Source organism: Drosophila eugracilis, unplaced genomic scaffold (assembly GCF_018153835.1).
Source record: "Drosophila eugracilis isolate 14026-0451.02 unplaced genomic scaffold, ASM1815383v1 contig_90, whole genome shotgun sequence".
Taxonomy (NCBI): Eukaryota; Metazoa; Arthropoda; class Insecta; order Diptera; family Drosophilidae; genus Drosophila; species Drosophila eugracilis.
The window spans coordinates 4,761,066-4,780,984 of record NW_024573812.1 but is presented as its reverse complement, the minus strand read 5'-3'; the positions used below and the strand labels follow the sequence as shown (position 1 = coordinate 4,780,984).

Sequence of the window (19,919 nt, the reverse complement as noted above, 5' to 3'; positions counted from 1 at the left end):
CTCACTGAGAGCAACCAATTTTTGTCATTTCAAAGGATACAGCGTTATTGTTGCGCCATCAAGGCGCTGCTACACTTCAAAATAATATTTCATAAATATTAAACATCATTTTTATTAGTATCAAAAATTAGCATAAGAAAGTGTGTTTTAAAAAGGAAAATTCAGTTTTTTAACGAATTAGCATGGGAAAATATTCAAAAGTAGGTGCATAAATGCTTAGCACTAAGTATTTGCCTTTTTTTCAATACCTTAGAAAACTCTTAACATTTTCCAAGTAACTAAAGCTTAACAAATCTCTGCATTTTTGAAGAGTGCTCTTAACCCTTTTCACCGCCCACTTCTAATATCCCTCAGCTCTTGTGCAGCGAGGCGCGGCTATTCAGTGTGCGCTCCTTAAGTAGCCCGACATTGTGGCAGATCCTTTGCAATCGCAATCCCATCTCCTGGCTTCCAGCTCCCTGATCCTGACTCTCGACTCCCGTCGACTGACAGATTAGCGTGTTGACATTAAGTTTGTCCTTTGGCAGTGTGTAGGCTAACATATGGCCCGTTGGCTTTAAGTATCGGGCGATTCCAGCTGCACATGCAAATGCCGCTGATGGGGCCACGCATTACAGCATGTTGCGGTCGCTTTTGATAGGCGGCAGCAGCTGGGTCTGAGGGCGTGGCTTTTGTCTCCTGCCTCCCGTAACCCGTATCCTGGTTGATGGCTGTAACTCCTGTGGCATGTAATGAGTTTTCCATTGCCCCGCACACGTTGCATCAGGTTTCTCATACCTCTACGTAACCGCTGATTTGTGTGGCTGATAATGGGACGCGTGGTAATGCTGGTAATTAACGTCTTTCAGTCCACCGATATCGGTATATATTGATGGCCATTGTCAAGGGCGAGCTTTATTTGACGGAGCGGAGCCTTCCTTCCCAACATTGGCCAACAAACAGAATTAAGCCAAATGGAAAATCAAGCCACATAAAGCATAATACTTTGTTGGCCAAATATTAGAGAACAATGGTGATTGACAGTTCCGGTCAAGGGAATAGCATTTAATTGGTCATTATCATATTTTTTGTGAAAACTTCAAAAAAAGGTTAATCCTTTTTTGTATGAAAATCCATTTTATTAACCTGAAAAACCCTTTCAAATTAAAGAGTAATTGTTTCCAGATCAATTTCTACTACCATGAGCGTGTCTAGAACAAATGGAAATGTCTGTGAAAAACTATTGAAAGCTAGCTGAAAATGGCCGGGAAAATAAAACGCTTGCGGCTAACGCTTTCATGTCGACCATAAAAATAGCAGACGCATAAAAAATTAATAAGCGGTGGCCAGTGAGGACGACGCATTGCCGTTGTTCTTGTCTCTGGAATAAAAAAAAGGAACCCTTCTGTCCTGAAACCTTGCCCAGTGGCCCTTTCCGCCCCCTCAACTCATGACTATTGTCCACTGTGGCAGACATCATTAATGCATAATTCAAGCGTTTGGCAGTTTTGTGCTCGATGCTTTCAATATTCAATTTGAATGCCGCCCAAAGCGATTCGAAGCGGTTTTGTGTCTGCAGCATTGTTGTCCTTTTTCGTTGTTGTTTTCTGCCCCATTTTGTTTTCGTCTTCGCTTCTTCGTGCTCGCTTATTTATTTGACCGTCTCTCCCGCCCAACATTTTCCACGCCCACTTTTCCGCTTTTCCATCACCATATACTACTACTACCTGCTGCATTATTCAGACGCCTCGACTCGGAATCGAACAAAATGCATGATAAACAATTTCCACTAAGAGAAAAAAGGGGGGCCAAAGGGGCGGAGACAATGGCCGCTTAGTCTCGTCATCTTGCTGTTGTTTTTCCGAACCGTTTTCCCCCCCTTTTTTCGTGCTCCACAAAGGATGGTCTAACAGTAGTGATCGGAAGAATAGAAAAAGGATTATTTTACATAAGAACCAAGAAAATAAAAAGTCCTTTTCAACTTAAAGTCTTCACTAATTGCCACCTTCTCTTCCAAAAATATCGATTCCAATTATTTTTGTAAAATCCTTTTTCATCTTAAATGCTATTGCTGTGACCATAGCTGTATGTCCTGCATGCGTTAGTTGTTTATTAAATATAAATGATTGTCACTTGCGGCATGTTGCTGCCGTGTCCTTTTCGAAGTGAAGCGAAATGTTGATGGTGATGATTGCTCGAATTTCATTGAGCCAGGACACGATGCCTGCAGGACATTGGGGGTTTCTTATTGCGATTCCTTGTTTGAACTGCAATTGCTTGCAATTTAACCCCCATACATGTACTACGGCACTTTTCTTTTAGGCAGGCGCCTCCGTGGCTGCTTTGACAAGTCATGCAATTGATATCGATACGGGGAGGCGACTGGACATTTGCCATTTGGTCGTCATAAATGTGAATTGTCACGACGGCATCCCGTCATCAAAGTGAAGTTCCACTACCACTTCGCCGATATCCACCGCTGTGCAATCATCGTCAATCGCCCGATATTGACCACAAAATGCCATTAAAAAATAATTACGAATTTTAATTGGCATTTAGTTGAGGCAAAAAAATTAAGTGCGTTCAACATAAAATGTGATTACACCCGTTGCACATAGAAAAACGAATGGGGGATAAAATCAGCGAGGTGTGTGTGCAGCAATTAACTTTCAATCGGATTGTTATACTAGATGATATGGGGTGTTAAAGAATACTCAGTGATTTCAATCAAATTGATATCTAAAAGCTATAAACTTTAGGTATCAGTTACTGGGTTGACTCTAAAAATTGTTAAATTATTAGATTTTTCAACCTTTTTATTGATTTGAATTTCAATTATTATTTTGCCACACCTTTTAAAAGAGTATTTGTAAATTTCCAAACTTAAACAGACTTTTTTTTATCACTGATTACATTAACATTTTTTATCCGAATCTGTATGGCAATAATATGAGCCTGCACGCGTCACCTGATGCGTATCAAAGTACCTGATTGTAGTTGGCACTTAAAAATCAATTAACAGCCGGCTGCGTCACAAATAATTCCAAATGGCCAGACAAATGAAGAGCCCTTCAAAAGAGGAGAGGTTTTTTTTTTGCCTTTACATTCCTTGTGATAAATTTATGCAACTACCTCTGCGGTAGCTTTGTGCCACCTCAAATGGTGTGGCAACATGGCTTTTCCCTTGCATTTTTCCAACTTTCCAACCGATTGCGTGCTCTACCCACTGAGCCACCTAGCCACCGAACCACAAATACCCCGCACCACCAACTCCAACCAGAAAACAACACTAATTGCGGTATTAAAATAAACTACAATTGCAAATGGCGCATTTTATTTTGAGCCAAAAGGAAGAGGGGTAGAGGTAAGGTCCTTGCTTGGTTGTTATTATTTGCTGCAGTTGCTGGTATTTCTGTTTGCCATTTGCATTGTTGCCATTTCCGTTGGATGCCGCATTTTTCTATGTAATTGTGGTTTCGTAATGTGTGACAATTAAATCAAGTTCGTGGAAATTTCTAGACCAAAAGTGGTAAGAACAGAGAGAGAGAGAGATTCCAGCGAAGATGGCCCAAAAATTATACAATAGGTGCAATAATGTGACTTTTCTTCCTCTCTCTGCCCCAAAAAACTGCTCTGTTCATAGGCCTTTCGTATGCCATAATCATATTTAAGGGTTTCCTGGAATATTCGTGCGACTGCAACCTCAATTGCAATTGCAATTGCTGTTGAACAGTTGGTTAGCTGGACTCGTCCGCCACTTTTCCGCCATCTGCCAACGTCCATTGCTGCGCTCGCTGCTCTGTTTGGTTGAAAACCACAAATTAAGCAGAGAAATCCTTGCCGTGCATGCGAACGATGGCGCCGAGGCAAACAAAAAAAAAAAAAAAGGAAGAGAAAGGAAAACCAGGGGGAAATATAAAACCTTTTTAAGGGCTCTGAATTACCCATTATTATGCCATGAAAAGCATTTTTACTTATAAACTGATAGCTGGATAACAATGTTCATTGCAACTTTTAATTTTTAACGAATTTTTATTTAAGAAATTATGACTTAAACTAAACAACTTTTTTTCAAAGCCAATTTCTTCGCAAGGTTGTTAGAAGCCATGGCAAATAGCTAGTGACATCCACATAGGTGCTATAACCATCACAATTACCCGTAACCGAGCTAGTAACTCCAAACTGTGCATAGATATAGCCTCTTCCATATCTCATCGTTGCTCCCAAAGGACTTCCCGAATCTCCGAAGCAAGCGAACTGCGAGGGATTGCTGCAACATATGGTATTACTTTTTGCACCACAAAAGTATCGATCCACACGACGGAGAGACATTTCCTGGAGCGTTGTAGGCATTTGATAATAGGTGGCCGTCTGACCCCAGCCGGTAAGGGTAAAGTCCTGTAATCTGTCTACGAAAGACTGCATTCCGGGATTCAAGAAAATGCAGATCGGTCGGATTTTATCTGTAAGTGGACGTTAGTATGGTAAGTGATTATTTTGTTTAATAAATGATAATTCATTTAAGCTTTATTACCATTATATATCACTGTTCGATCCAGCTTTAACACTGCAATATCATCGTGTTCGAAGTTAATGTACTTTTCATGTCGAAAAGTGGAAATAACTCGATATTCTGCAGTTCTGCCATCTGAAGTCCTCGAAGAATCGTATTCCCCCAATCTAACATATCTTTAGAAACAAAACTTTATGAAATATAAATTAGAGAGATAATTAAGCAATAACTTACAAATTGTTGTCAGGTATTTGGGTACAATGACCAGCTGTTAGCACGAAACCTGAAAGAGTTTTTAAAATAAAAGTTTAGATATAAGAAAACCCACAAACCAAAACCAAGTACTAACGATAAGCAATAAGTGAACCTCCACATGCGAAAGCATTATTCCGGATTAGATATGCCATCCATGGAGATCTTCGAGCACTACGACCACCAATAACTCTCGTCGCATACGATGGTATACATTTTGGTTCCAGCAATTGGGTAAAGCCAAGTTTTCCAAAGCTGAGAATTGCTAATAAAGTCAACAGAGCGATTGCAGGCCTCATCTTCGATCGAATTACAATATTGAACTGTTGTAAAAATGCAATTTTCTTTATAATGAAGCGGAATTCAAGAGAAATAAATATTTACATTTAATCTAAAGAAACATCTTGAAAAACATAAGGCTTTCTTGGAAAATTGTAATAAAAGGCAGAACATTGATAAGAACAGAAATGTTTAAAATAAATAATACTGATTAAAAATGTTTATTTATAAGTTATGTATTTCTTATTAAGTTTTATATAAATAAACATGTCCTTAAGCTCATTAAATTTTATGTTTGAAGGTTGTTTATCATCTGTTATTCCTTTAAATTTTAGTAAATGCTGATTACCGCTTTGAGATCTATAAAAATATCCAATTCCATACTATAACTTATCAAAAAACTTTTATAATAATCTTAATTTATATATCAACTCCCCAAGAACAGACATTTATAAAACGGGTATACCTCAAAAGCTCACCAATTGAAGGGTATTGAAAAAATACAAACGCAGGCGAGCGCCCACAAACATGCAACATCCCGACCGCAATGTATTACGAGGGGCGTGGCAGGTCTGGGCAGCCAGATAAATGCCCGTTGCTGCTGCAGTTGCTGTTGTTGCTTTTAATGTTGTTGCTGGCATTGTCGTTGCCATGTTGCCACGTTGCATGCAAACAAGTGCAACACACACTCGCGCACAGCAGCAAAATACAAAGACACGGACGCTGACACGCTGGTGCCCGCACGTCAGCGCTCGTGCGTTTATTTGCCGTTTCCGTTTCCGTCTGTCGTCGTCGGCGTCATCGCTCCTGCTTCAGAATCCCTAGCCTTAACCCTCCACTGCCCCCTTATGCAGTCCCGCCCATTGCGGTCAATTGCAGAGCTCAGATTGCGCGTTAATAAGTTGCTGTTGTGTTGTGTTGCTGCTACTGCTTCTCCTGCTGCTGTTGTCACTGCCGCGAGGACTTTGCATGTAATGCACTTGGAAGTATCACGGTTTCCGTAATTTCCATAGGACCCATTCAACCATTTCCAGAATGGCAACATAGTCAACTAGTCAACGCAGGCACTATCAGCATCAGCAACATGTTGCTGCTACAGAGTGGCAACAGCAGCAGCAGCAGCAACAGCAAGAACAGATAGCATCGTCAAAGTAGCAACACAAAGTTGTTGTTGTTGGGCAACAGAGTCTCCTTTTCGACTTGGCTTGAAGTTTTTATGTGCCCGTCCTGAAACTAATAACCGTAATGCTTAACGTTTATTGAAAAGAGGTGGCCAGGTGGGTTGTGACACTCCGACTTTACTACATATAGATATATATATATATATATATATATGTGGCAGGGAAGCAGTCGGACAGTTCATAAATATTTCCAGCAGCTGCACGGATGCAACTTTTTGGCGTCGCATTTAATGAAGCAGCCACTAGCTTGACCAATTCCCTGTCCTTATTGCCAAGGAAATCAAGAGTTTTACGAAGGAAAGAAAAGTTTCTCTCCGACAGTCTGGCACTTTTCCTTTCAGCTTTCTAAGTTCAATAAAAAAAACCACTCACAAAATGTTAAGTTCAGAATTTATTGAATAAGATGACGTTTAAGATTTTATACTATATATTATTTATTAAATTTTATAGCTTTATTTAAAAAATAACAATTTTTATTTGGGGAAATAAAGATTGCAGATAAGAATTATTATTACTGTGAATCGAAGACTAAAGGTTGAGAGGTTATTTTCGTAATAAAAGTTTTTGTCTGAACTTTTTAGAATCTGTACACCAAAAAAACAAATAGATAATCCATTTCTTTTTTAATCATCAAATCTTAAATATTGATTTAAATATTTTATATTAATAAATATTTCTTTTGATAAACAAACCCGTCTAAAATGATTCAAAATACGATTACTTTGACTTATTCTATCTTATCTTTGCTTATCTTAGCTTCTGATGCCTTACTTTTCTCAGTGTAATCAGTCCATTGCGGTCATCTACGAATGGCGGTCATCTATTATGCATGGCCTCAAAGAAGAAAAATGATCAACAAATGATTGACATCAGAGCTGCCCCTAAACTCCCCTAAAACGCGACCCTCCTACAATTTTCCCACACCTCCCCTTTCGAAAGCAAAAGGAAGTTGCGTTTTCCGGGGCAAAAGTTTTGGCAAAGTGAAAAACTTGCTGTCAGCATTAGATAAGCGCCACAAGTTAATAGACTTGTAAAACACACACACTTCTGCAGTGTTGACCCCTCACAATGAGACCTTTGGCTAAAGAGGGGTGGTATCTATATGCCGAAAAAGGAATTTTATTTATTTGTTTGTCGTTCGGCATGTGGCGCGTGTTCCGTTTGGTTTTGGTTCCACCCTCCTCCTGCCACTGTGTATAAAAAATAGTGATATAAATAAAAATGTTATATACGCCCACGGAAGGTTTCGGGGGGCAGTCGACGGCCGGCTTATCAGCCAACTAACAATTTAGGTTGTCAACTTGAAGGGCGGTCAGGCAGCTGGTGGCAACGATGAGGGGGTGGTAGTGGCTAAAACTTTTCTGTTTAACTAGACTTTTGCTTAATTTGAGCGTCTGCGGCTTGGTCTTTAGTCTTTAGCCCCTTTTGTTTGATCTCTCTCTCTCTCTCTGTTTGACCCCCGGTCAAAGTTTAGCTCATCAACAAATGATCCATGGATGTTGCTGGGGGGCAGGGTGATTGACAGCCCACTTCCCTTTTAGCTAAGACTCTCAGAGGAGTGATGTGTATCAACTATAGTAACTTTCCGAGTCGATTTCAATTAATCAAATGTCAAAATACTTGACAGCTAAATTTATAACTCATTTGGAGTTGGTATAGTAGACCCTCAAGTTAAGGGGAAACAGACGACAGCAGGATGTGGCTGCGGCTGCTGTTGCAGCCTGTGTTGCACGGTGTAAACTTCAAACACTAGACGACAAAGTGCGGAGACAAACAGAGGTGGCACCAAAAACCAAATGACAAGTGTAAAAATGCAATCACAGAGGCGTGGCATCTTCATACAATGTTGCTGCCACGACTCGTTGTTGCTGGCGTTGACATTGCCATGTCATCACTCTCCCTCAGACAGTCAGTCAACTAGGAAGTATCCCCTCTTTACCCCTATTCCGTCACCCGACGACAGGGTTTATGTTCTGTTATTTACAATAGCGCATTTTTACACATATTTTTTCAAAGTCAACAACATGATTTTCGCAGTCTACGCTGCGCGACGTGTGCATAAAACCCAAACAGTGAATACGAGCAACAGCAACAGCAACAGCAGCAGCAGCAACAGGGAAACAACATTTACATTTTAAGTAGTTTTTAAATCGCTGCAGACAAACGTCAGCGTGTTGACAATTTATCATGCTCCTGCTCCTTTGAAAGTGGGTGGATATTTTTTGGGGTGGTGCGACGTGATACATCCGGCAGCACCCGTCGCGCTAAGGCCAGTGCAATTTTTGATTGATTGCTGTCAGCTGGCGGAGTGTTTAAGCACAGACTCCAACTATAAGGACTGCAATGTATTTGCTAGAGGGAAATACAGAAAAGAAAAGCGGGAAAAACACCGCTCACCGCTCACTGCTCTTTGCGAATTTTCTTTTTAATTAATTTAAGGCCGAATGCAACTTATTGATTTATGTGCCGGCCTGCAAATGAGCCTGAAAGGCGCCAGCGGCGGCTGTGTCCACTTAAGGGAAGAATACTCAATTAGCTGCGACTGCGGATGACGATGATGAGGATGTAGCTACACTGAGAGAAAAATGCCATGAATAGGTAAGGAAAAAAATATCCTGAAAAAGAAGTTGGAAGTTCAGTATTAATATCAACACCTTCCTTAAGGAATGTTCCATGTTTATCCATAGATTTCTCTCAGTGCATCGACTCCATGACTCACTTCTCGCAGCTCGTTAAGTTGATCACATTGCCAGCGGGTCAAGTGTCAGGACAAGTGTCAGGACTCCCTTTGCACATCCTCTGGCTGCATTTTCACATATGCAAAATTAATTATTTGGCGGATCTGTTCTCGAAGACGGCGTAAAGTTGAAGTTGCTGCATTTTTTTTTTCTGCCGGACGAAAATTCAATTGAAACTTTGCAGACGACAGAGAATGCGATTGCGACAAGGCTAATTTCCGTGTTTCCTTCGATTTCGCCTTCCTGAGAAGTTTCCATAAAGATGCCGATGCCAAAAACTTGCATTGAAGTGGAGTCCGTGGCTAAGGAATTTATGAAGTGCTCGCCCGCGGCTGATTGCCCACCAAAATCCCCGTTCTTCTTGCTTTCAATTTGATTGTCCAGGAATCGAAGAATTTTTACTTTTATTTGAACTGAAAATCTCCCGGCCATCCATCCGTTGGTCGATGGTCATGGCCATGGCCATGGCCACTTGAAGCGCATTTTCTGCGCCATTTCCATTCCGACTTCTGGCCTTTTTGGCCAACCTTCCCCCCCTTGCCCCTACGCCTTGACTTTTCTGCTGGTTTGATAAATTGTCTGGAAATTACAAATGGACACAGAGGCCAATAGCTTTTAGGCAAAGTTCTCAACGCTGCTCTTGTTTTGGTTTGCGTTTTCGGTCAGGGGCATTTATGGTAATTTAAAATAAATGTGTGGCCCTGGAAGGAGATGGCTGAGGATTCGCAGGCGCTTCCTGTCTATTTACGCTGATTTATGGCCGAGCATTGTTGACTCTTAATGGCAAATGTCGACAAATTTGCTTTAATGGTCAATATAACAGAGGCTGACTGTTCTGTTATTTTTGATTTATGCCTTCGAACCCCAGTCGCCTGGGAATCAGTTCTCGGCCAAAAACCGAACTTGTTCTGGTTATCAGTTACTCGGTTAGGTCTTCTTCTTCCTTTAACACCAGAAAAACGTTCCTCGAAGATGGCAACTGATAAATGCCGCTGCGATGGGCAGACTTTGGGCGGCGAGAACAGGTGAGTCCTGGATTCTATGAATCCTTACGATTGGTAATTTTTCCTCCCCATCAACCATCTTAGGAGAGTTTTCTGCGAAGGACCCCTGCTGGATGCCGTTCAAAGGTCAAAGATGTTTCCCTGCTGCAAATACTTTGTGGACATGAGCTGCATTTTTACACCTGCCCAAATCCTGGATGATTTCAATCTGTTCAGTAATTGCCGCAGGAATGATGGCTCCCTGAAGTTCCTGCAAATGTTTGTTGAGGTAAAAAAGGAAAGAATAAAACAAATACGAATATTTCTAGTTCAGTTTAAGGACTTTTTTACTTCCTTCAGAAACACTTTAATGATCCTGGCTCAGAGCTGGAACCGTGGACTCCACCGGATTGGAAGGACCAACCTTCGTTTCTCACCAGAATCTGTGATCCCGAAATCAAAAAGTTCGGCTCGGATGTTAATGAACTGTGGAAACAGTTGGGTCGTCGTATTAAAGATGAAGTCAAAGCTAATCCCGATCTATATTCCATAATCTACGTTTCCAATCCCTTTATTGTCCCCTCTTCGGATTGCCGGGAGTATTGCTACTGGGAGTCTTTTTGGATTATTCGTGGCTTACTACAATGTGGCATGCATCAAACGGCTCGGGGAATGATTGACAACTTTTTGTCACTGGTTCAGCAATATGGATTTGTGCCCCAATGTGGCAGAATTTACTGTACTAGCCGCTCAAATCCTCCGCTTTTGATAATGATGGTTAAGGCATATATGGAGGTCACCAATGACGAGAAATACGCCATTAATGCGCTTCCCTTGCTGGAAACTGAATACCAAACCTTTATAAGCAAGCACTCGGTTAAGGTGAAGGGCAAGACCATGTATCAGTACCGAGACTCCTCAGCTGGGCCAAGACCCGAGGCCTACAGCGAGGATTTACAGTGTGTTGCCAATATCCAGAATCCTCAGTTACGTGAAGTTATGTACACCGAACTGAAGTCGGCTTCTGAATCGGGCATGGCCAACAGCTCTCGTTGGTATGTGACCGCCGAGGGAACTAATCAGGGATCCCTTCGAGACACCAAAACCTCTGCCATTGTGCCTGTTGAACTGAATGCCATCGTCTTCCGGAGTGGTAAAATCCTGGCCGAGTTCAATCGGAAGGCGGGAAATACCGAGAAAGCTGATGAATACCAGGATAAGGCATGTGCCCTGGTAAAGGCCATTCGGGATATCTTGTGGAATGCCCAGGCAGGTATTTGGTTGGACTACGATCTGGTCAACAAGAAGTCACGGAACTATTTTTGCTGCACGAATTTTGCTCCCTTGTGGGCCAGGGCTTTTCCCCTGGTCGATACGGAAAAAGTGTCCAATGGGGTGATGCAGTACATTATGACCAATAATTTGGATGAGCAATATGGTGGAGTACCTTTTACGATGAATATGGAATCTGGCCAGAAGTGGGACTATCCCAATGTCTTTCCACCCATGATGTTCCTGGTCATTGAGGGACTTGAAAATCTGGGTACTCCCGTGGCCAAAGAAATGTCCAGACGCTGGGCTCATCGTTGGGTGAAGTCGAATTATGCGGCCTACAAGTATGAGAACTTTATGTTCGAGAATGTAAGTCGATCGCTATTGATCTGATTAAGTAAAACGAACTCTATATCGGAGATAAATGATACCTTACATAAGAAATCTATACCATATCATAGTTTTAAGTTTCAATAATCTGTCAAACAGGGCTTTGTCCCTGTCCGAGAAAGATCTTCCAAAATTACAAAATTTATTCGTCTTACAATGAAAATATCCTAATTTCCATTTATCCCTCTTTTTTTTAGTACTTCTGTGAGGAATTCGGTTCTTCGGGAGGAGCCTCTCCAGAACATACTCCAGTGGGTTACGGTTGGACAAACGGGGTGATCATCGAGTTCCTCTGCAAGTACGGCAAGGATATCAACTTGGCCGACGACGTAGACGAGGGCTGCAAGAGCACAGCAGAGGGTGCGAAAGGTGCCGGCAAGCACGAGTACATCATTACCAGTGAGGCAAATATGGATGACCAGCCTCCTAAGAAAGTCCAACGAACTCAATCGCAACAAACACAAAAAGGAGCGGGTGGCATATGTTCCTGTGGGGCTGGAGCACAACAGCCAAAGCCACAGCAACAGGCTGCAGCATGTGAACTTTGTGGATCACAACGAACTCTATTGCAACAAACTCAATCGCAACAAACACAAAAAGGAGCGGGTGGCACCTGTTCTTGTGGGGCTGGAGCACAACAGCCAAAGCCACAGCAACAGGCTGCAGCATGTGAACATTGTAGATCGCAACGAACTCAATCGCAACAAACGCAAAAAGGAGCGGGTGGCACCTGTTCCTGTGGGGCTGGAGCACAACAGCCAAAGCCACAGCAACAGGCTGCAGCATGTGAACTTTGTGGATCGCAACGAACTCAATCGCAACAAACGCAAAAAGGAGCGGGTGGCACCTGTTCCTGTGGGGCTGGAGCACAACAGCCAAAGCCACAGCAACAGGCTGCAGCATGTGATCTTTGTGGATCACAAAAAGGGCAACAATCCCAAGCCCAAATGCGGAGATCCCAGATCCAGCAAGGACAAACAGGAGCAGACTGTGCGTGTGGGGCAGTAGCAAAGATGCAACAACAGCAAAGATCTCAGCAGCAGTTTCAAGGGGCAAGGGGAGCTCCAAGTGACTCGCAGAAGCAGCAACAACAACAGATGCAGATCCAAAAGGACTGCATGCAACAGCAACAGGAGCAGCGTCGGGAGTTTCAGAGGCAGGAAGAGAAACGGCAATGCGAAGAGAAGAAAGAAGATTGCACCACTAAGCCACAGCCTCAGGATTGCTCTAAGCATCTGAAAAGCCAGCAAGAAATAGAGAATGCCTGTAGTTGCATGGATGATGACGAGGTTCAGGATGGGGCAAAGCCAGGACAGACTGGTAACTACTTCCCAGTGGGCGACAAAGAAATTAGTAATACACCTGCGTCACGGACCCGAACCTCGGATGGCAGCGATGGTGCCAATGATTGCTCTTGCTTGGAGGGCCAAGGTCAAGGGAATGTTGCTCCACCACCAACCTTTATATGTCCACATTGTGGTGGCCTTACAAGTCAGCCGCCGTCCGTGTGCGCCTCCACCCATACAGTGGGCACCAATAAAGCCTCTGCACAGCAGGATGATTGTGATTGCTCTGGTGCTGGAGCTGGTGGTGCATCTGGTCCGCAGCAGCAGCAAAGTTCAGCCAATGCAGGTGCAGGTGCCACCGAGTGTGGTCCTTGCAAGTCTCGCCTAACTTCAGATTATCCCACGGGCCATGGACCCAAGCCCTACTTTAACAAGCAATTCCCGCTGGCTGATCCTGTTCATACTGAAGGAAACTGCCCCCCGCCATCTGAGAAGAATAAGAAGAAGAAGTGCTGCAACTGTGACGAAAAAGAAGAAGAGGAATAATATGATCACCCAAAGATCATTGCTCTAGAAAATCAACCGAAGGCCGAACCGAAAAATTTAGTGTGTCAAATTTGTAGTGCTTTTTCGAAAATATCCAAAATAAAGAATTCAAAATTAGATTAGAAATTAACTTAAATTTTAAAAGCAATTTTTGATATTTTAAAACTTTAAACTGGAAGTTTCTAAGATTACAAATGGGTTTTACAGAAGTACACTTTATGGACAGGTTGTTATAAAAAAAATACAGATCAAAAATAAAATATTCGTTTCGCGGGCGTCTCATCTTGATGAAGTAAAAGATGTCCTTGCTGAAGTACCAAGAATGGCAGGATTCAAGACCCTTTGTTACTTCTTTCTGGGTATATCAGATACATCAATAGCTCTTCGGTGACCTCGACCTTAGTGTGGGAGCATCCATAGCCACTGCTAGCCAGTTCATGTTCCTCTTCGTCCAGCACATAATACAAGTCACTGGAAAACATTGATGAAATATCCTGTCCTGGTTGAAGGACCTTAAGAGCATCTCGCCGGAAAAGTTGAATTGCCAGGATTATCTTTTCACTAGACCTCAAGCAGGAGTCCAGGGGCTCCTCTTCGGGAATTCTCACCTGCTGGCATAGAGCCTGATCCAGCTGATGGAGCAATCTTCGGTAGATGAAACTAGCGAATGCCTTTCGCTGACAATCATTGAACTCCCTGGTTCGCAATGAACATGGTTCCAAGACAGCGTATCCCACGAGGATCATCAGAATCAGCTCGGTAACGATGGACATGGCCAGGACCCAAAGGAGGCACTCCTTATCGCAGTTTCCCAGATTTGAGGATTCTTTCCAGTCCAATAATGGCGGCACGCCCTCTGGCACGAAACCGGGATGCAAGGTGGCCACCAACATGGTCACCGGGTGAAGGGTCACAGGTCAAAGATCACCGAACCGAGTTTCAATTTGGAATTTTGATGTTGTTAGTTTTGAATCTTTTAGCGTACTATTGTTGGTACAAAACTAAGGAGCCATGGCCTGCTTTCCATTAATTCTATCGTTCTTTCATTTTCTATCAAAAAAAGCCTTAAAATTGTTTAAAATTTAATATAAAGATGAATTGATAAGCTTAACTAATAGGGTTTATAAATCCTAATCAGACCAGAGTTCAACGATCTAATCTTAAACGAATACAAAGATTTGGCTAACCAAACCAATCTATAGATCCCTTCTTACACAAACGATACAAATTTCTCTTGGCTATGCCATTCAGTCGGGGAAAGTGAAAGTAAAAGTGCGAGTGAGAACAACGCCTAATTTCTTCCTTGACATGCCATTCACAATCCACTATGGTTATCTTTATGGGCCTGTCAATATCTTTATGACGCGCCCACCGACTGCCACCCGTCGACAAGGACACATTTCGGGGGAAAGCGAAAGTATCCTTTGACACAATTTCCTCCAGCCTCTGTCTCTTTCTAACTGTCTGTATGTGTGTGTGTGTGTCTGTGTGCTCAAGCTTGTAATATTTGTGAACGAATCATTGATGTGTTCACACACAGACCCAGACACATGTGCGTTCAGCTGCTGTTCACTGACTCATAAGCTCACCCACAAGGCTCAGCCCCCCCTCGCATCCAAAATCGAACCGAAATATGCGCGCTCCATTACAACAGAACCCCCCCATACCGCCATACCATCCCGGAAAACCCCCTGCCGGGATGCGATTGTACGGCTCTGATATTATTGAAATGCCATTTTGATTGGCTTTGATGTGTGTGGATGGGCGAGTAACGATTTGATGTTGCTAAATGTTTTATGCAGATGCATAATACCGATACCATAGCCATACCATTCAGTCCCATGATGTGATTAAGCGATAAGTAGTCAGCCATGAAGCATTCTGGCCAGAGATATTAGTTTGTTCGCCCGGTGATTGCACTCCACGCTAATTTGATTGAATGGCCTCCGAATGGTTTTGCATAAAAGAGTTCGGGTTTTGTTGGAGCTTTAAATGGGAACGAGTTATGAGAGGATCCCCTATGGCCTCTCGCTTCCGAGTTCTTATCCAATTATACACTTATGGCCATTTGTCAGTGGAATGTGTCAACAGTGCCGCGGCATTGTGAGTGTCGGTGTCGGAGTATGTGTATGTGTGTGTGTGTGTCTGGTTTTGCGAAATAAGAGCCGAAACCCAGACCGAGCAGTCGGGAAAGGAAAATCCAAGGCTGACAGACAGACAGCCTGGCAAACAGTGAAAACTCAGGGAGGGAAACTCTCAACCACAACCGAATAACCGAGTCATATCACAGACGTGCAACTGAGCAGCACTTGATGATGAAGAATGTGAGCATCCTTGGCAGCGCCTGCACATGGCACTTAGGGCACTGGGGAAAAATAAGGAACCTAAACTACAACCTCAAGGTAAATCAAGAGGTTAAAGCAGTAGTAGAAGATCAATTCAGGCTTTTCCTTTAAATAACATGAATTAAATAAGATTAAATTAAACTGTCTACTATATTTACATAAATGACATTTTCTCAGTGTATTCCCACTGCTAGCCAACCTTGTCCCTAGTCTAGAAGCAGTGATGAAATGCAGAAACGCTGTAGCTCATCAGTCTTCAGGAGTAGGACTCAGTAGGATCCCCGACCCATCAGTCCCCCTTTCCGTTCCACAACATCTTCGCCGGAAATCCCCTCTTGATTATAAGTTTGACGCACCGCAGCCTTTAATGCGGATTCTGGCGGAGATTCGCGACTAGAAATGAGGAAAAGTGAAGAAAAAGTTGCAGTCTGGCGACTTGGCAGACTGCTGAGTTGCGTTTCCAATTAGACTCTGGGCGAATCATTTGCATGTTATTGACTAAATTAAGTTCCAAGCTAAAAGTTGTAAAAATATGCGAAATTGGCCAGCAGACGAAACACAAAGCAAACTAAAGCGAACTGAAATGAAATAAAATGAAATGAAATGAAATGGAGAGGGATTTTGGCTCAGATGGTATTAGATCGGATGACAACAGTTCAAATAATTCCACTTTGACCTGTCAAAAAGTGCTCTCCACCTGAGTTCGTCCTGCTGAGTATAACCATAGAGCTGAGTTGAGTCTTTGTTTGGCTGCAAATTGAAATTGAAATTTGCATGTTTGCCACCAGAAATGTTTCAATTATTCGCATGCACAAATGAATATAAAATCGAAACAAGCGGCAGGAGCAGCTGCTTGAACAACTATAACAACAACAACAGCAACGAGAAATCTGTCATATGTCAAACTTTGCCATATTTAATTTCCTCTTTGCGAAATTAGTTTTTCCTCATCCGAAAATTTTGTGTGCAGCACATATTCGTGTTTGCCGCAATTTTTTCTCTATGTTTGCCTTTCTTCTCTCTATAAGTCTGCCTTTTTTTTCCTTCGTTCCGCCCCTCACACAGCTGCAATAATTCATGTTCAAAACTACAAATTGAGTCATAAACAACTTTTGATTTCGCATATGGCAGCCATGTCCTCCGGTTTCTGGGGGTTGTCTTCTATTTTTTTGTTTTTCTGTTTTGCGTTGCATACTTTTTGGGGTGCATTTGGGATCGGATTTGGAGAGGGGAGTCGTCGTGAGTCGTGATCGCAATAGTTAGGATAAATAAGGATATAAATTTAATGAAAAATTATTCTAAAATATGTAAGAAAAATAAAATAAATATATGAAAATCTTAAATACAACCCCAAGTCTTAACAAGTTGAAAGTATCTCTTATAATTTTTTCCTTTCGTTCATAACATACATACATAACCACTTAATTTACAGTTTAGTAACCCCTAACCATAGTAATTATCAACAAACCACATATTAAGTAATGTTCAAACAATGTAAATACCAAATACCAAGTAAACTTTTCAGTTTTTGTGCACCTCTAGCTGGATTTGCCGGAAGTTCCCATTGTGTTCTAGTTGACCTTTTTAAAAATTCAAGCCCCTGCAGTCGCACTCATTAAAAACAAAAGACAAAATCCTGAATGTGTGTGTGCATATATATAGAAGCATAAAACCGCTTAATTCATAATTTAACAGGGCGCACTTTTAGTTGCGGTTAAGAGAAGAAGAAAAAAAAACCAAAAGTTGAAAAACCATTTAAAAAGGTATGCAAACAATGTTCGTCCGTCTGGATGTCAGAATGTCTGGATGTTTGGGCTTACTTATGTATTTCACTCTTTATGATTTATTTCGATATGCTCTGGCCACACTCAGACACCAGCGGCTGAAAACCCGAAAACCCAAAAAGCTTTGCCGCTTAATTTCATTAAAAATTTATGAAATAAAGGCACAGCCAGGATGGCGTATTAAAATTTGATAGTCTGCTCGGTGTGTGTCTGTATTTTTTTTTCATATATATATATATATATATATTTATGTCTGTGTGTGGGTGCTCCATGCGTCATTGTTAATATTGTGCTGCGGTTTTTACGCCAAAAGTCAACGATGGACGAAAAAATGTTTGGCCCGTCTGTGTGCACTTTATTTGATGGACTTGTTTATGAGCCATTTCCATGCCATTTTCATTCGCATTCGCATTCGCATTCCCCATCTGGAATCGGCTGCACCTTGATTCTTATTTTTATTAATGTTTATTGCGTTTCGAGCATTTAATTTGATGTCCGCATCCAAGTTGGCAAATGATGAGACGTTAAATGGAATTGCAACTCGAGTTGTCCTTATCCGCCCAGCGAACCAATTTGCAAATGCACACGAATTGCGGTGGCCGACGACGCACTTTTCCCTTCTACCCTTTTCTTTCTTTATTTTTTTTTTTTGGCCAGAAATTGCATTTTTAATATCCTTGGCAAGGATCGCGAGCTGTCATGGGTAATGAATGCGCGCCCTGGCAAACAATTATTTTTATATGACGGCTGACTGGGACAGGCATTCGCTTGTCTCCTTCTGCTCTTCGAAAGGATTCTCCAGCTGCTTCTTCGTCTTCTTCATTCTTGTTGCCAACGGTAACGGTAACTGCACATAAAAGTCCCGTTACATACTTGAGAAGTTACAAGATGTCATTTCGGCATCCTGCAATATTCATAACTGCCTCGAGAACACTGAAAGAAAAGTTTAGGTATATATAAAATAATTGTTAAAAATACTTAAAATTTAAAAAATATACTAAAAATGTACTAAAAATGTTATAAATAATTTATAAAATTGTAAACAAAATGCTGAATTATGATATAAAAATCCTAAAAAATGTATATATCTGTTAACTCTTTGAAGATTTTCCTCTCTGTTTGCACGCTGGGAAAACGCACTCACTCATTTCATTTGGGATCTTGCCAACACCTGCTGAACAATGGCGAACAATGTTCTAGTTACACTTGCCCCATGCAACAGTGACACTCATTAGATTAGCGCTGATTGCGTTGCCCCCTCAACCTAACCACCCAACCCCCTGCTATTCCCACCTTCAAAGGGGTTTCTACCAAATGTTGACAGCTGTGTGACAGCGATTGGGGAACGCCTTAAAAAGGCCTTGAGCCATCGGACACGTGGGCGGGGCTGTGGGTGGTGGTTTGGCTGCATTGATTGTTTTTGCCACTGGTAATTTGAAACTTTAAAATATTTATGATTTATGTTTAGTTTCCTTCTGGTGAGGGTGACAAAAGTAAGGACATGGAAAACCAGGAAAGCCAAAAGGACACCCTCGAAACTCTGTGGGCGGTGGTCGGTGGGCTAGGGGGTGTGGCCATGGCGAAATGCTGGAAAATTTTTCATTATACAGTTATGCAGTCGCGCAATAAGAAAGGCAAGAAGTAGAAAACCCAAAGAGGAGTGACATCTAATGGAGTCCGCAAATTTTGCATGAAAGGCGGGAGGGTAGGATGAGCATGGTCTCTGAGAGATTGGCCAAAATATTTGGCACGTGCTGGTGAGAGGGGAAGATGCTGGGATGCTGGGGCTTTTGCGCTTCAAGTAATGCCGAATTGAGTTGTCAGTTGTGCGAAAAGTTGCGTTTTATGAGGGTTGATGTGCGGGGATTAGAGGGAAAGTTGGCAAAACTCGCATTAAATATTAATAAAAACGCTACCTCGGGGAGTTGCAGGTAAAATGCACGTCTGAGGTGGATTTGGAGGTGTCTCTCGTTCGAGGACGTGCCTAATAAAAAAGAAGAAGCCTGCCCGGCAAAATATTACATCCTGATTTGTCGCCTTGTCGTACTTTCTAATCCCACAAATGACACTGAAAAGCGAATAAAAAAGGGATGACTTCTGCACCCCCCAACGGAGAGTAACCTAGAAAATGTGCGCAATTTTTCACTAACAATTTATTATCAACCACTTAGGATCGGAATAAGCGATAGTCCATCGAGGCTTATTAGATTTCAAAAAGCGAGAATGAAACGACCAAAAACCCCCCTTATACCCACTGAACCTCTTTCCTCTCACCATATCAAATATCTATGACAAGTGCAACAGTGCGACGACAACTGAAATCAACCCTTGGCTCGGGCTTCCTTTGGTTTCCTTTCGCGCGGGGTGTAGA

General features: G+C 42.1%; 3 protein-coding genes across 4 annotated transcripts; 1 reads left to right on the top strand and 2 right to left on the bottom strand.

Annotated features, from left to right (window-relative positions):
• Positions 1-4,050: 4,050 nt before the first annotated feature.
• LOC108112365 (serine protease grass) lies at positions 4,051-9,509 on the bottom strand. The gene is made up of 5 exons (XM_017222195.2): positions 8,924-9,509; positions 4,842-5,067; positions 4,727-4,775; positions 4,514-4,668; positions 4,051-4,442 (listed from the first exon to the last, which is right to left on the bottom strand). The coding sequence occupies exons 2-5, from the start codon at positions 5,041-5,043 to the stop codon at positions 4,051-4,053; spliced, it is 798 nt and encodes a 265-aa protein (XP_017077684.1). The 5' UTR covers positions 5,044-5,067; positions 8,924-9,509.
• Positions 9,510-9,834: 325 nt separating this feature from the next.
• LOC108113308 (trehalase) lies at positions 9,835-13,536 on the top strand. Of its 2 annotated transcripts, XM_017223861.2 has the most exons (5): positions 9,835-9,967; positions 10,031-10,214; positions 10,286-11,566; positions 11,785-12,363; positions 12,481-13,536. In XM_017223861.2, exons 1-5 carry the CDS (start codon positions 9,915-9,917, stop codon positions 13,417-13,419), a joined length of 3,036 nt encoding a protein of 1,011 aa, XP_017079350.1. In that variant the 5' UTR covers positions 9,835-9,914; the 3' UTR covers positions 13,420-13,536. The 2 variants fall into 2 exon arrangements, with proteins under 2 accessions (XP_017079350.1, XP_017079349.1); XM_017223860.2 differs by having other exon boundaries at positions 9,836-9,967; positions 11,785-13,536.
• A 78-nt stretch (positions 13,537-13,614) lies between these two features.
• On the bottom strand, positions 13,615-14,408 carry LOC108113309. Its single transcript, XM_017223862.2, has one exon. The coding sequence runs from the start codon at positions 14,310-14,312 to the stop codon at positions 13,752-13,754; it is 561 nt and encodes a 186-aa protein (XP_017079351.1). The 5' UTR covers positions 14,313-14,408; the 3' UTR covers positions 13,615-13,751.
• Positions 14,409-19,919: the final 5,511 nt, after the last annotated feature.